Raw genomic sequence first — 15163 nt, 5'->3', positions numbered from 1 at the left:
GAAAAGAGCTTGTAATTATAGACAAAGAGGAAAAAGGAGGATCTGTGCCGGTATGGCACAGAGCCATGGTTAAATACACAATAGAGGTGAGGCATAGAATGTACTAGAAGACTGCAGGCAGCAGGCAAGCCCGCGGCAGGCAAGTCCGCGGCAGGCAAGCCCGTGGTAGGCACAGGCCTAGCTTATATGAGTGTAAGCTAGGCCAATACCTCTGGGCGCCAGCCCCATGATATTACTCCCTTTCTCCCCCCTTAATATAGCTAAAGAAAAGAACTGCTAGATACATAAAAGACAGAACTAGTACTCTCCAATATCCTAAGACGACGTCTCTAGAACCCTCGAGCCGACCGCTCCCTAGTCTTCCAAATACCTAGGTTTATATAAGAGAATAATAATTAAGTACATAATTAACGATAAAAATACTATAAAATAAAACGAATTCCTAGGAAAGTTTTTTAATTTCGATATCTTATTTTTACGCATACGTTAGTACTAGCAATACCTTCGAGCTGCAACAGCAGCCGCCATACTAAATCAAGTGTTTTGGGCACCTCCAAACCTATAGCGGGCCAGCTCCGTAAACTTTAATTCCGTAACGCCTAATTCTATCCATCCGTAAAGATACTCCGTCCTGCTAATCTCTTTATAGAAACCATCCTTAGTAATGGCAAGTTTCAATATATTTTAATAGGATTTTTAACGATTAAACTTGTATAAATAGGGTATATAAGGGCTACTCTTACCTCTTCGGTAGGAATTACCACCGGGTCTAGGAATTAGAGCCCTCCCTGATAATAGTATTACTAAACTATTCTCGTTCCTTAATATTTATCGTTATTGTAAATCTCGTTGTCTTCCTCTAGGCTCCTATTTAGGTCGATACGAACGTACTAAATACGAGTCTTAGCCGTATATTCCTTAGCCCAATATGAAGGTAAACCATAAGTAGTATAAGCACCCTTCTTCTTCTACCTCTTTCGTTATATATTAGATGCCAGGCTATTAGAATTCCTTATTTAAGTAGTAAGCCGAGTCCGGGTAATACCAATTTCCATCGGCTCCCCTTTATTATTATAGGCGGTGCTAGGCGCTGAATTTAAAAAATTATTACCGTTAAGACGCTAGAAGTAAGTGTATAATTCCGAATAATTATTTAAAGCTTTTAGCCGTCTACGGAAGCGCCCGAACTATTCGTTATTTAAAAAAGATATTAAGGAATTAATAATAGCCTAATTTAATTAAATATTAGTTTTAGCCCAGTAAAGAATTTCTTTGAAACGAATAAAGAAGGATAAGATAGATTTTCGAGACCTCTATTATAAAATAAAAAATTCGAGCCCGGCCTTCTTATCCTAGTTTACCTCCCCGTATTTAATATAGAATTTCTTTAATAATTTGGCTGGTATATAGTTGGCCGAGAATTAAGTAAAGGAAAATAAAATCCAGCGGACGTCGGGTAAAAAGCTAGAGTAGAAGTAATGGAATTAGGTTTCTAAATTACTAATAGCGTGACTATTAACGTATAGTTTAGTTTTGGCTGTATAAATTTAAGTATCGAATTCCTTCTTATTCCCAGAATATTTATCGAAATGTAGAAAAATGGGCTTCGGGGTAGAGGTTTAGAGACGGCTAATCTCTCCGATTAAGGTCTAAATAGCTATAGTAAACTACTATTGGCGTTTGTTAGCATTCTAAAACTAAGTAATAAAAGCTATGGTTGTTGTCATGAATTAGGGAGAAAAAATTTGGCAAGCGTAATGGTCAGGAATAGGAGACTCTTTTGGCAGTTGGAAATGACGAACGGAATATCGAGAAATACAGAGTAATAAACAGGCGGGGTCTCGAGAGACACGGGTTCAATAGGCGGCGGCGAGTAAGCTATAAAACCGCTTGAGGGAGTTAGAGAAATAATTGAAGAAGAGGTTTGATAATAATATAAGGGTTCTACATAGTATATATATAGGTAGGCCTTGAAAAGAGCTTGTAATTATCGATAAAGAGGAAAAATGAGGATTTGTGCCAGCACAGCACAGAGCCATAGCTAAATATATAATAAAGGTGGGGCATAGAATGTACCAAAAGACTACAGGCGGTAGGCAAGCCCGCGGTAGGCAAGTCCATGGCAGGCAAGCCCGTAGCAGGCAAGCCCATGGCAAGCATAGGCTTGGCTTACACGAGTGCAAGCTAGGCCAACACCTCTGGGCGCCAGCCCCGTAACAGCAGTTGAAGAGATGAATCTGGGCAATGTAAGTTTGACTTATACTTGGGGGATTCTGGGCGCCAAGCTTTCTTTCCCCCCTACTCGTTAAGTAGGGGGCACGGAAAACGTGGGACACGTTTTTATTTTGGGACATCTGAACTGGCGCCAAAAGACCAAGAAACCTGTTAGTATAGCATTGAACGGGAACCATTTCAACCACCACTATTTTCTAAAATTCTAGGAAAATTTTGGAAGCAATACCCAACATAGAGGAATTGCATCTCAAAGTTTGGAGACTTCATCTAGGAAATTGAGTAATTGGTTGCTTCCGGAATCTCTATCAACCACCAATGTCGTCGTTTCTTAGTTGCACCAACCGCCAAACCGAACCGACATTTTAACAGCAAAAGAGAGAGCGCTCGCGTTTTCTCACCAACGCCTCATTCAAAATTGATGCAACTTTGAGGATGCCTTCTTGAATACTTCCTTTTGCTTCCTGACTTTTTTCAGATTTTTAAAAAATGGTTTCGTGGTTGAATGGTTCATCGCGATTGTCGCTAACAATTTTCTGTGGTGAACGCTAACATTTCAGATGTCCCAAAATAAAAACCTGTCCTAGATTTTCGCTACCCCCTACTTAACGAGTAGGGGGGAAAGAAAGCTTGGCGCCCAGAACCCCCCAAGTAGAGCACAAAGCATTCAATGGAGATGTCATGTTTACACTTGACACCGTGCCCGTGGTCAACAGATTAACTCAACGTCCGTTCATATCAACGTACGAATACCTCGATACGACAACTCTCCACTTTTGTACCACTGCTCTCTTTGCGGCAATATCGATTCTATCAGTTTTGGAATCTTGAATTGGAGTTTGTCTGTAGGAATGATATGAAAATGCAAAAGTTGCCGAAACGGCGGAAATAACACCGAGCTTGACGACATCGGTGCCGTTTTTGCCGTTTTCCCGCTCCGGTCGGGGCCCAACGACACCCCACAACGGCAAGACGCGCATCTTGGCATCTTGGTGTTCTTGGCAGGCACGGAATTTACGCCTGATGCCAAAGCCACATCAAGCATCAGCCACTGCTCGTCGTCGATGCACTCCGTCATCGCTTGGCGTCATTCCAGCCACGTTGAGCTACAGCAGCGGCAGCATGGGATCGTCCCGTCTCCAAGTTCAACTTCCCTCTGACATCGTGACACCTTGATGGCCTCGGGAACTAATTCCGGACCTGCATGACAAGGTGCTCTCTAAATACACTATATCAGCCATAATTCTTAATACAAAGCCCCCAACTTCAAGACATCATGGCGGACCTTACCTCCACCTTCAACGAGCTCCTCAAAGGCCACGATGCACCTCCCACAAAGCCCTTTACTACTGATACCGCCGACGAGTTCCTGAAGGAGGCTTACAGAATTGTAAGCCATTCCCTCCACTCCTGACATCTCCACGGAACTATCCTAACGTACATGCTCAGACCACTCTTGTCGCCCAATTACACTCCGAGCTTCGCAATCTTCGCCAAGCCTACCTCTCGACTGCTGCTCCGCGCAAGACACACCTTCACACATCCGCTCGTAACGGCTCTTCCCAGCCAGTCTACCTTAGCGATCGCGACCGCGAGGAGATCGATGCCAATGCCAAAGCGACACTGCGCGACCTCAATGCCCGCATTCGCGCCCTCGAGGACGCCGAGCAGCTGCGCCAGAGCACCGAGACTGCCCTGATCCAGAAGAAATATGCCCGCGGGCTTGGCGCATTGGGATCCTGGGCTGCTGGCGGTGGCCCGGTAGGAAGCTCAAAGAGCAAAGAACATGCTGCTGCCGAGGCCGTTGCCCGTCAGCTGGGCGCACATCGCGAGAGTGTTATCTGGTACTTGAGGCAGCGCCTGCAGGAGACAGCAAGGACACAGCAAGCTATGATGGAGACCAGGTTAACACGGGAGATGGAAAAGAACAGGAGCGTATTGGCCAAGGCGAGGAGCAGTGCTGGATTTGGTGCTGGAAACGACTTTGGCTCACGGAGGCGGTCCGGAAGCGTGGCCCAGGGGAATGCCTCTCATCTGCCTGTGGATGAGCACGAGAGAAAATCGTCGCTGCCTACAGAAGACCTGACGGACGAACAAATACAAATGTTCGAGAAAGGGAATCAGGATATGGTGAAGCACTTTGAAAGCACGCTGGACAAAGTCAGGTATGGAGCATGTCTAGAAAGGAGGACTATCCAGATTTGTATCAGGGGCTAATTGCGTTACAGGGCCGCCGAACAATCACTCCTCGAGATTTCCGAACTACAAAACATGCTGGTTAGCAACCTCACGACTCAATCGGCGCATATTGACCAGCTTGTTGCTGAGTCCTTCGAAACCACGGAGGGCGTCGACAGGGGTAACAAGGAGCTCAAGAAGAGCACTAACAGGGCCAGTCCAGCTCGGTATACCTTCTTTGCTGCTACTGGACTCTGCGCTTTCCTTGTTATATGGGATCTGATCATTTAAGATCGTTGGTTTCCGCAATTCGGATCATAGGCGGCAAGCGCTTGATCAAAATTCGGGTTGAAATGGAAGCCACTTACTGATTTTACTCCATCGTTACTTCTCCCACTGACTACATCCTTCTGCGTTAACTCGACTGTGTTGGCAGTTGTTGTTTCCAGTTTGTCTTACCCTCAACCTGCAAAGTGCAGGAGCTTCTTGTGTTGCCATCATCAGAAACCACATGTCCCTTCCTTCCTCGACGCTTGCCCAACTAGTACTCATAATCCTCATCTGATAAATCATGTCTTATTCCCCCTTCACCAAGCCGTGTCAACTTTGACTTGTTCAGATGTACCAAGTATCATCTACTCCTCGACGTCGACCCCATCCTCATCACCGGGAACGCTTGTTATTTCGGGGCTTATTGGACTCTTCTCATCTGGTTCTGCTTATTCCTTCCATTTCGGATCCCATTCTGCATCACGCTGCTGCCGCCGTCAATCATCCAGCAGTGGTAGATCAAGTTCTTCCGAGTACACATGGACACCAGCATTCGGAGCAAGCTGAATCAAAGTGAAAAGTGCCTGTAAGTGTCTTCCAAGGAGATCTTTGCCGATCAAAATCTAATCGATTACGAGCAGGTGACCACGACTACTATACTCTCGTCGTTATCGAAGCCCTCGCTTCCGACCGCCCACGCACGCGTTCCTGTTACAGGAAGGCCAGCTTCAACTTCTCTTCGATTTTCCAAAACAGTTGTGTCAACATCCCGTTCAAAATGTCGCTTAGTCAAATATCCTCGAACATCCTTCACCATGTATGCTCGACAGTGAATATTGCAAATGCGTGGAAGTCACCATCGTCGAAAGTAACCGGCACTGTCTTCTTCACTGCCGCCCAGGTCCTGGCGTTCTACCTATTTGCAACAGTGGACAATTTCAGTTTTCCGATAACTACGCACTACCTTTCCCTACGCGGGCGCTTCACCGTACGCAACCCGGACACCGTGTCCAGCTTCGTCGAACGCAACCATAACATCATGGTCCTTGAGCAAATACTTTTCAACTCGTTACTTCGGACGGAGCTGGCAGTTGACGATAGAATTCGAGGAGATCGAGATCGACCTCGAGGTCATACTATGTACCACGACCTAGTAGACCTAGTCCCATGCCCCTGCTTCGGCTACCCCCGTCTGGGGATACTCCCATGCTATCCACTCCTGATCAGGTTGATCAAACCCACGCTCCGGTTCGGTTATCGACTATACAGATACATCGAAGGTATTATCCTCAATAATCATGACATGAATAGGCACATGGCGGGACTTTACGAACCCATATTATTAAACCTCGGCCCCATCATAGGCATGGGGTTTGGCGAAGGGCCACGGCATGGTGCGACGATGGCATGGTTCTGGCCACACACCTTGATGTGGCTTCGGGACGCTGACGACGAGAGGCTGTTTATCGATCTCAGAGGTTTTGTGCCTCCTATAAATTCCTTGGAAGTGATAACTCGTGAAGGGCTGATGCGAATGGCGGAACGAAATAACTAATCATCGGTGGGTTTTGTCATTGAAAGATTCCCGACATCAAAGCACATATACACAGTACACTCCGGATCAAGCGATGCTGTCTACCTCTCAGGGTAATGGGGGCCTTCCTACTTGTATCGAGCAAGGACGGTTGACGAGTGGCTCTGTCTCATTTGTCGTGGCCGTCGAACTTCCTCCCCTGTCCCAACCCCACAGATGTCTCTGGTGTCGTCTTCAGAATTTCGCTAACCAATACATCAGCATGAACATTGAAGTACCCGATATGGATGCTTTCAACCATGGAGCGTGTTGGGGGTATGGCATCCGGGTAAACGGGCAGGATCACCGTTGGAAACACGTTCGGTTGGTGAGGAATTTTGGATCGTTGTGTCACGGCAGTATAGGAGAAGGAAGATGGTCACTGGGCGGAAGGGCTCACCGGTCGGTTGAAAGGTGGAAAAGTAGACGAAAGGGCGCAGACGGTGCAGGATATGGATTGGGGTTGGGAGTAACTTAGCGAGGGATTATGGTGATGAGTTGCAAGCGATAACAGCGGATTTTGTGTAGCACTTTAGATACAGCCTATACCGTATAAACTCATCAAACTCGTCTGTCCGTTCTGTGCTTATAAGACTTGGTGATGCCCATATAGACAGTTACAGGCTTGGGTACGCCAAAACAGTTACAAAGAATTCAGGGTCGACAGAAACACATAGACTTCCACCAGATCCCCTGCGTTCCCTAGCATTTTACAGCATCTGCGAATGTGCTTCATCGGCCGTCTAGTTGCCTTATCCCAGAGCAGCGTGGCAGAACGGATAGGCGAGTTTGATGAGTTTATACGGGATTGTGCACAGTTCTGGGGCCGGTACACAAGTGAGATTGGTGGGCATTGCGGTGTCAGTTTAGAGATCAGCCAGTCTTCCATATAGTGAGTAATGTTGATCATGACCGTACGTACCCGTCCTCAGTTGTGGATATCCTCCTACAGTTTGTTTACTTCATGTCAGGGGCTGAGTGGAACCAAAGGCTTTACCAGTCACATCACACACAAGTCAAGGGACGAAGAAAGGAACAATAGTTTGACGGATCAGAAAGTCCGCAAGGACCAAAAACAAACCAAATATTTTGATTAACCATTCGAGCACGTAAATATCTAGTGTGCCTCTGTCCTATCAATCCTCTTAAGTATCGATAGGTACTGTGTCTCCCAACCTCCCCGTGACTGTTGCCATTCAGCAGCAAGTAATACCCATGAGGCATCTTGGACCTCGTTACCATATAATATCCCACCAACAACCAGCAAACACAACCCGTAGTAATGATAAAAGAAAAGATAGCTGTAATCTTCGCTTATCCCCAAGCAGACAGACAGCATGACAACCTGACAACCGCTTATTCGTTGACGAAAAGGGAAAAGCAGAGAACAAGAAAAAGTAAGAGACATGTCCAAAGAATAATAAAGACCTGGAGCAGAAAATAAAGTAGAGAGGTAAACAGGGTCTACTGCACCTCCCTAACAACCTTATCTACCGCTCCCGCAACGTAATCCACGTTCCGCGTATTTAGACCGGCCATGCTGATGCGCCCGTTCTTGGTCATGTAAATATGGAACTCCTCCCTGATCTTAGCCACCTGGTTCTCATTCAACCCGGTAAACGAGAACATGCCGATCTGGTCGGTAATGTGATTCCACGTCCCCGGGGTGCCCAGCTCCTCGAGCTTGGCCCGCAGAGCTTTCCTCATGTCGATAATGCGGCCCGACATGGTGCGCAGGTTCTCCTTCCACTCGGCGAAGAGCGCGGGGTCGTTGAGCACGATCGAGGCCACCTTGGCGCCGTAGATGGGCGGGTTGGAAATCTCGGAGCGCTGGAGTAGGGTGAGCTGGGAGGCCACGCGGGTGGTCACGGACGCGGCGTCCAACGAAGGGGCGGAGACGAAGTGGAAGCAGCCGGCGCGTTCACCGTAGAGACCAAAGTTCTTGGCGAAGGATTGGGCGATTACGAGCTCGAAGCCGAGCTCGACGAAGAGCCGGATGGCGGCGGCGTCCCGGTCGAGGTCGCCCGAGGCGAAACCCTGGTAGGCGGTGTCGAAGAAGGGGAAGTGGCCCTTGGCGGCCATGATCTCGGCGATCTCGCGCCACTGGGCGGGCGTAGGGTCGACGCCGGTGGGGTTGTGGGCGCAGGCGTGGAGGAGGATGATGGAGCGCTCGGGGGCGTCAGAGAGGGCCTTCTTCATGCCGACGATGTCGAGGCCCCTGGTCTTCTTGTCGAAGTAAGGGTACTGGGCGATGGGGAGGCCGACATTGGAGAAGATCTGGTTGTGGTTGGCCCATGTTGGGTTGCTGAGGTAGACGGTGGGCTTCTTGGAGGCATTGCCGTACGGGTTGTAGAAGCGCGAGAGGAAGAGACCGCCGAGATGGCAGGCGCCGGTGCCGGAGATGGTCTGGATCGAGGCGACGCGCCCCTCGGCGATGGCGGGAGCGGAGGCACCGAGAACGATCTCGGCGGCTTTGCTGGTAAAGGAAGCGAGACCGGCGATGGGGAGGTATTCGTGGTTGGCTTCGGGGTCATTTCGTATGATTTCATCCGCCTGTTTTTTTTAGGAAGTTAGTGTTCTGTTTGCTGCACGACGGTGATGATGGCGATAGTGCAGGGAGAGCTGTAAGTGCCCTGGAAGGTGGAGGAGGGGTCCAAATGAGGGGTTCTGTATGTCGCACAAGGTGCCTAGCTTCAGGGCGGGGACCACCCTATCCCGCCCAAACGCCTACAGGCTTCCCCGGATTGACAGTTCTCACGATGGAACTGACGGGAACTCCATTGCGCCACATGGCCAGATGGAAGTGAAATAGAAATAAAGTGAAACTCACCTTCTTGACAACTGGTAATACCCACGGCTTCGCATTCTCATCTCTGTACGCGCCAATGCCCTGGAAGCAGCAAGTTAGCAATTGCTGTGATAGTTGCACCACGCGACGCAAAGCAACGTACCAAATCAACCTTTTGGGGACTTGTGTCCGCCTTGAAAGCTCTCGCCAACCCAAAGAGAGGATCCTCGGGGGCTTGAGGCACCACCTGGGCGGGGAAACTTGTTGTTTGTGGCAGCGCCATGTGTTTGGCGATGGTCTGGATTCTGAGGAGGGGAGTAGAAGAGGTGGTGGTAGGGTTGGTGTTGGTAATGGTTGTGCGATTTGACGATGACGTTGGTGTGTGGTGGGAGGAGAAGGAAGTGTGGGCGTGAGGAGCGGGAGCGGCAGCAAGCAATAAACTCGAGGCAGGCGCCATCTTGTCTGTTTGTATATGAGGCGGTTTCGGTAGAGGTATGTTGATACACCGACAACGGACGGGGGATTGAACAGGCCAAAGTTTCGGGGGGTTACAATCAGCAGACTCGGTCGGATCTGGCCAGAAGTTCGGGTCGAACAAGGAAGGTTCAACGGTCGGTAAGCGGTTCTCCTTTTAGCTCTTCAGCCTGTACGGAAGGGCGGGAAGATGACTGGTTTCTTTCTGGCTAGAAGCTGGGGATCGTAGCACTCTGGTCCAGGTTTGCAAGTCGTGACTAACACGGACTGTGCGATTGGTCTTGTGGGTAGTTGTTGTGTAGGATGGTGTGTCTAGGCGGTAGGGTGCCGTAGTAGTAGGATGTCAAGACAGACGAGAATCAAGCCGATTTGTTTCAAAAGTAGGAATCTACGAGAACAGACAGAGCAAACAGCCCGTAGGACTATGACATTATGTAGTTTTGGTATGAGGTCAGATTCACAGTATACAGGCCACTCGGGGGCGGCATGTGAAGCCCATACCGGGTCCGGCCGATTTGCGACCGAGGCATGATGAATCGCATGATAAGGGCCGTCACTTGACAGCTTCCTAAGACGGATCCAGCGCGATACCTTGTTGGCCCTCTAATTATACGGATAAACGTGGATTTTCATCGAGCCTGGAACGCTTGGAAGCATCGTGAAGACGTTCGTCAACGGACTAACAATGCGTGACTGAATGTGGAGGATGCCCACTGTAGTAGTCCACCCCAAGGTCCCCATCTGGTCCACTTGGAGCCCAATGACACTGGACTTTGCTCGGAAGTCGGACTTGGGATAGCTGAGCTTCCCCTTGAGGCCCTTGTGAGATTTGCCAACCGTTCTTGTGACTTGAAAAACCTGTCGGGCCTGGTTTCCCAGATCCATAATAGGGAGGAGACGGTGAGTAAATCTTTGTCACTAACCCCAAGTTGCCATGCATCGTGATGCCAGATGATTGAATATTTCGAGACAGTCAGAGTTTCCACTGCCCAAGGGCCTGATCCGGTCGAGCGTACACCTTTGGGGGAGAGGGCAGAGGGGGATATATACACTCGCTTAATTTTAGCGAGGAACTGACTTTCCCTCTTTTGACCGCAAAATGGAGCCCTTTTCAGTTCGTATCCATCGGGGGACATATACACAAAACCCACCTCGTACCTCGAGTATAGAGTTTATACAAGTGCTTAGAAAGGTTTAATAATTTCTTAAAGAGGTAAAGTTAATTTTATTCATAGTAGAATTATTGTAGGATGGGATTTATTTCCTTATCCTCCCTTAAAATAGGTTTTGTACGTAAAAGGAGGAGAGGATATAGGTATTTCGAGTGGCGAGGGTGGATTTCTCATATAGAATATAGGTAACTGGGCTTATATAATACGTAATTATGTAGCTCGAGATATACCATTTATATTAGCGGCCGTAATATTTTACTAATAGCGGTAATTTATATAGGCAATCTAGTAAAATAACCTTCGATATTAATAAATTAGTTATTATACTACTAGAAGAAGCAGTTAAACCCGATTACAATTTATAGAGGAAGAATCACTTAATCCTCTTTTTAATATAGGTAATCGCCGCCGTTTCTATATTATTTAGCGGTAGAATAAATAATAATACTATAGATATATATAACGAGGGTGGATTAGAAACCGCTAATGATTATACTTAATACTTTTTTAACGGCTCTAGTAAATACTTCTTTAAACTCTTTCGTATAATGAAGGAGGAGTATAAAGTTTTAACGATATAGCTGCGTAATAATAGCGGTATCGGTAATAATAAATATTATATTCTAAATTTGAAAGTTATAATCTTCTTATAGATTGTAGTTTTTAATAAAAATCAATGGTAAGCGGTATACTTCTTTAAGATCGGCCAATCCTCTATTTCCCGTATCGTTAACGTTATATTGTTCGCCTTTATACGCTTTTATATTATATATGTAGTATAATTCGACGACGATTATATTTCGCTAAAAATCGAATTTAACTTAGTAAAATAATAGTTTACTAGCGCTATCGGTACTATCGACAGCATTTATATCTACATAAAAGTATTTACTAATAAAGTATAGCGCTAGTATAATAGAAAGGGATTTACTTCTTAGAACGTATTTATTATTATTCGATTTAATAAATCCTTTCTTATATATTAGCGGGGGTGGAAAGGTTTATATAAAATTCGAAGTTATTAAGATTCGCATTATAATACGGTTTTAAAATCCCTTTTAACCGGTATTACTTCGCTAATATAGGGTTTGTAATATAACGAAGTATTAGAATCCTATTCTCTAATATCTGATACTATTTTTAAAATTAAATCGAAGTATTTAGCAATAAGATTCCTAAAATTAGGAAGGAGTTATATAATAAGTGGTATAATTAGAGTCGCGTTAAGGTTGAGTAAGTATTCGGTTAGTTAAAGCGTATAGCGAGGTTATTACGGGAATCGGTATTAGAATACCCATTACTAATTTAAATCGATTTTATATATATTATTATGGGACTATATAGTTTTATCTATTATTAATATAATTAAAAATTATATAAAGAGGAGGAAGTATTTATAATTTTATTTGCTACCGCTAAAGTAAGAGTAAATACGTATGTAGAAGATAATGTTAAAATTTTACAATTGAAGGTCGTAGTTGGTATTTAGTTATTATAGAAGGATTAATTGAAAATAAGGAGTTATAATTGAAAATAATATAGAAATAAATGTAAAAAAGATGCGTTGAACGTATAAATTATAAATATAAATTATAAGGTATAAATATATAGATTATAATTATAGAATTGAATTTATAGTATTAAAGACTTTACTAAGACAGGAATTAATACGATATTAAAAATTCAGATTAATAAAATAGTTTATATTAGTAAATATAAGTTATTAAATATAGTAAGTTATTTATAAATAATCTGGGGAAGTAGTTTCTATAAACCTTGAGTATAAATTTGATAATAATTAATATATTAAATTTTTGGATTTTTAAATATTTTAAGATTTTATACGTTTTACTTTATATTATACGCCACCCCTCCTCTACTTCTAATTACTACCGCTATTATTATAGTGCGCCCTTCTTTTTACCCTCCTCTCCTTTCTAATTATTCTAATAAATCGCTTTACTTTAGCGGACTTAAACCTAGCTTCTAAAGTATTCTAAACGATAATTTTTTTTTTATTCTTAAATTTTTCGGAAATATCCAATATTGTATTAAGCGATAGATCCTTCGTATAGTTCTTCTAGAAGTCCGCTACGGCCGTTTCTATATTAACGGTATTAATGGGTTTCGCGTTACCTAAGGTTTTGACTACTTAACTAATCGATTTTGTGATAAGGGCGCTACCCTATCCTATTGTTACTTTCCTTACGGGCTAAATTCTTTTTGTATAGTTAATAATAGGGAACGCCTCTGTATTTTTATTACTAAATTTACTAAAAGCGAGGTCGGGGTTAATTTTAATTTTACGTTCGTTACGTTTAACATTCGCTTACTCTCTTACTTTTTAACGACGCGCCTTTATTTTAGTTTCTTCAAAATCGTTTCCTATTGTAGTTTCTATAGACTGATATTATAAATTAATAACGGTCTTTCTATATAGTACTTCTATTAAAAAATTATATTTCTTATTTCCTAGTAAAATAAATATGTTCCTTTTTATTTAATTACCCTCTTTAATACCTTACTTTTTAATATATAAATCCTAATAAGTATTAAAATACTAAATTTTACTAAATTCAAAGTTAAAAGAGGTGCTAGTACGACTGTATACTATCTATTCTATTATTTTAGTCTTTTTTTCAATTTCTTCTATTATTTAGTAACGGAGTCTATAAAAATTATTCGATTCTCCTTATTAAATTCGTTAGTACGGATCTATTTAATTATATTAACTGCCTACTCCTCGTATATATTACGCAAGAACCCTTTACCTGACTTTATCATTTCGAATTTATTCTAATTGAAGGCAATTTTAGTGAATTTAATAAGTTTATACTACGCTACTAGAGTCTAAATATATTTAGAATTTTACTTCTTATTAAATTTAGGGGTTTAATTAGTACCCTTGTTATTAGGCCGCTACGTACGCTTTTGTATTTTAGGTATTAAATCTTAAGCGTTATCGTTATCGCTAACTTCGACGGGGGCCTTGCTATTTAGCGCGCAGGCAATAGGGTTATTCTCTAGTTTAATATTATTAAAAAAAAAAATAGGAGTATTAGCAAACTAATATAGTTTATAATAATTAATCGTTTTAACGATATATTCCTTGTTATTATTATATATAAAAATATCGTCTACGATAATAATTTCTTTATAGCGGGGTAAATCCTTTAATTATTAAAGTAATAGGAGATTGTTTTAGGAGTCGAATTAGGACTAGAGGGTATATTAAGACTGGGATTAATAAGGGTAATATTGTTGGGAGTATTAGGATTGCTGGGAGTATTAGTATTAGGACTACTAGGAGTACTAGGAGTACTAGGAGTACTAGGACTACTAGGAGTATAGCTATTGAGGGTGCTAGAAATATTATAATAATTGTTGGGAGTACTATAATAGTTGTTAAGGGTGCTGGGGATACTATGATAGCTGTTGAGAGCTCTATTAAGGGTATTGATATTGCCTGGAGGGTAGTGGCTATATTTTATCGATTATTAAACTCGCTGTCATCGATATTAGGAGTTTTTAGTACTTTATACGAATTATAGTATTTATAGTAAAGATAATAAAAATATCGATTTCAGCCAGCTATACAGTGGCTGGAGAGTAGCTTGACTACTCTATATAGCACTCTAGTATATTATACCCGTTTGGAGTTGGCCAGTCTTGGTGGTTCCACATACCAAATCTGCAGTACAAATGCCCATCCATGTAAAGAATCCACTATACTAAAATAAGCAATTTGGTCACTTTCTTCCCCCCTCGAGGACGTTGCGCGCGCGACCGGATCAGGGCCCAAACGCCAAGCAACGCACACAGAGCCTCGAGGAATGCGGAAGGTGCTTCCACTGCACAAAGAGCTTGCAGCACTTGCAGCATGGCGGGAACATAACGGCGTCCCGTCCAAGCACGAACGGTGGGGACCACTGCCCGTGGAGACCAAACATTGCAGTGACCTCAGAATCCTCCACCACCTGCGACTTTACAGGCTGTGCTTGGCACGTGCGTGGTACCTGTGGAGAATCGGCTATTTTGGGACTGGACAATCTTTTGGCAATCTTGGACTCTGGAGAACAAAAAAGAAGCGATTCATGACGGTCAAAATGTCAGAAAAGATCGAACCAGGGTTGTCGGAAGCTGTAGGAGATTTTGATGACCGCTACACTAATCAAGCTGTTTTCGTCCAAAGTCCGGGTTTTGGACGTCTCCCCTTTCCAACACAACACAACAATCTCGTATCAGATAAAGTACCATACCGTCAAGATAACCATTCGATATGTCTCCGAATCAACCCCGATAATCAAAACTAAAAGAGACGCCAAGTGGTCAGATAGGTCGAACACATGTAGATATTACTTGGCTGAGAGAGCTTGTTTTATCTTTTGGCGCATTTCCACCTGCAAGCGCTCCAATAAGACGATACAATGTCAGATACGTCCCCGCGCTTTCCTTTTTGTCACAAGCCTCTTTTTC

At 43.9% G+C, this 15163-nt stretch overlaps 4 protein-coding genes across 4 annotated transcripts; 2 read left to right on the top strand and 2 right to left on the bottom strand.

The window, feature by feature from the left end:
- Window positions 1-3508: 3508 nt before the first annotated feature.
- Window positions 3509-4701, top strand: B0H65DRAFT_551764 (snare-complex protein syntaxin-18 N-terminus-domain-containing protein; the record flags this gene model as incomplete). The annotated part of the gene is made up of 3 exons (XM_062829843.1): window positions 3509-3622; window positions 3682-4397; window positions 4461-4701. The coding sequence occupies 3 exons, from the start codon at window positions 3509-3511 to the stop codon at window positions 4699-4701; spliced, it is 1071 nt and encodes a 356-aa protein (XP_062678381.1).
- A 492-nt stretch (window positions 4702-5193) lies between these two features.
- On the top strand, window positions 5194-6566 carry B0H65DRAFT_287794 (uncharacterized protein). The gene is made up of 2 exons (XM_062822968.1): window positions 5194-5266; window positions 5322-6566. Exon 2 carries the CDS (start codon window positions 5459-5461, stop codon window positions 6233-6235), a length of 777 nt encoding a protein of 258 aa, XP_062678380.1. The 5' UTR covers window positions 5194-5266; window positions 5322-5458; the 3' UTR covers window positions 6236-6566.
- A 763-nt stretch (window positions 6567-7329) lies between these two features.
- On the bottom strand, window positions 7330-9966 carry B0H65DRAFT_475146 (aspartate aminotransferase). The gene is made up of 3 exons (XM_062827289.1): window positions 9205-9966; window positions 9084-9143; window positions 7330-8806 (listed from the first exon to the last, which is right to left on the bottom strand). The coding sequence occupies exons 1-3, from the start codon at window positions 9496-9498 to the stop codon at window positions 7718-7720; spliced, it is 1443 nt and encodes a 480-aa protein (XP_062678379.1). The 5' UTR covers window positions 9499-9966; the 3' UTR covers window positions 7330-7717.
- A 3894-nt stretch (window positions 9967-13860) lies between these two features.
- On the bottom strand, window positions 13861-14569 carry B0H65DRAFT_445257 (uncharacterized protein; the record flags this gene model as incomplete). Its single annotated transcript, XM_062825733.1, has 3 exons — window positions 13861-14167; window positions 14374-14413; window positions 14506-14569. 3 exons carry the CDS (start codon window positions 14567-14569, stop codon window positions 13861-13863), a joined length of 411 nt encoding a protein of 136 aa, XP_062678378.1.
- Window positions 14570-15163: the final 594 nt, after the last annotated feature.

Source organism: Neurospora tetraspora (genome assembly GCF_033439725.1).
Source record: "Neurospora tetraspora strain CBS 560.94 chromosome Unknown B0H65scaffold_7, whole genome shotgun sequence".
NCBI classification, from domain to species: domain Eukaryota; kingdom Fungi; phylum Ascomycota; class Sordariomycetes; order Sordariales; family Sordariaceae; genus Neurospora; species Neurospora tetraspora.
The sequence above is the reverse complement of the archived record's forward strand: the minus strand, read 5'-3'. Positions and strand labels throughout refer to the sequence as shown.

Coding starts and splice junctions, on each gene's coding strand:
- B0H65DRAFT_287794 (XM_062822968.1), top strand. CDS start 5,459: ATGTCGCTTAGTCAAATATCCTCGAACATCCTTCACCATGTATGCTCG.
- B0H65DRAFT_475146 (XM_062827289.1), bottom strand. CDS start 9,498: ATGGCGCCTGCCTCGAGTTTATTGCTTGCTGCCGCTCCCGCTCCTCAC. Junction 9,144..9,204: donor GTCCCCAAAAGGTTGATTTG/GTACGTTGCTTT, acceptor TGCTGCTTCCAG/GGCATTGGCGCGTACAGAGA. Junction 8,807..9,083: donor TATTACCAGTTGTCAAGAAG/GTGAGTTTCACT, acceptor TAAAAAAAACAG/GCGGATGAAATCATACGAAA.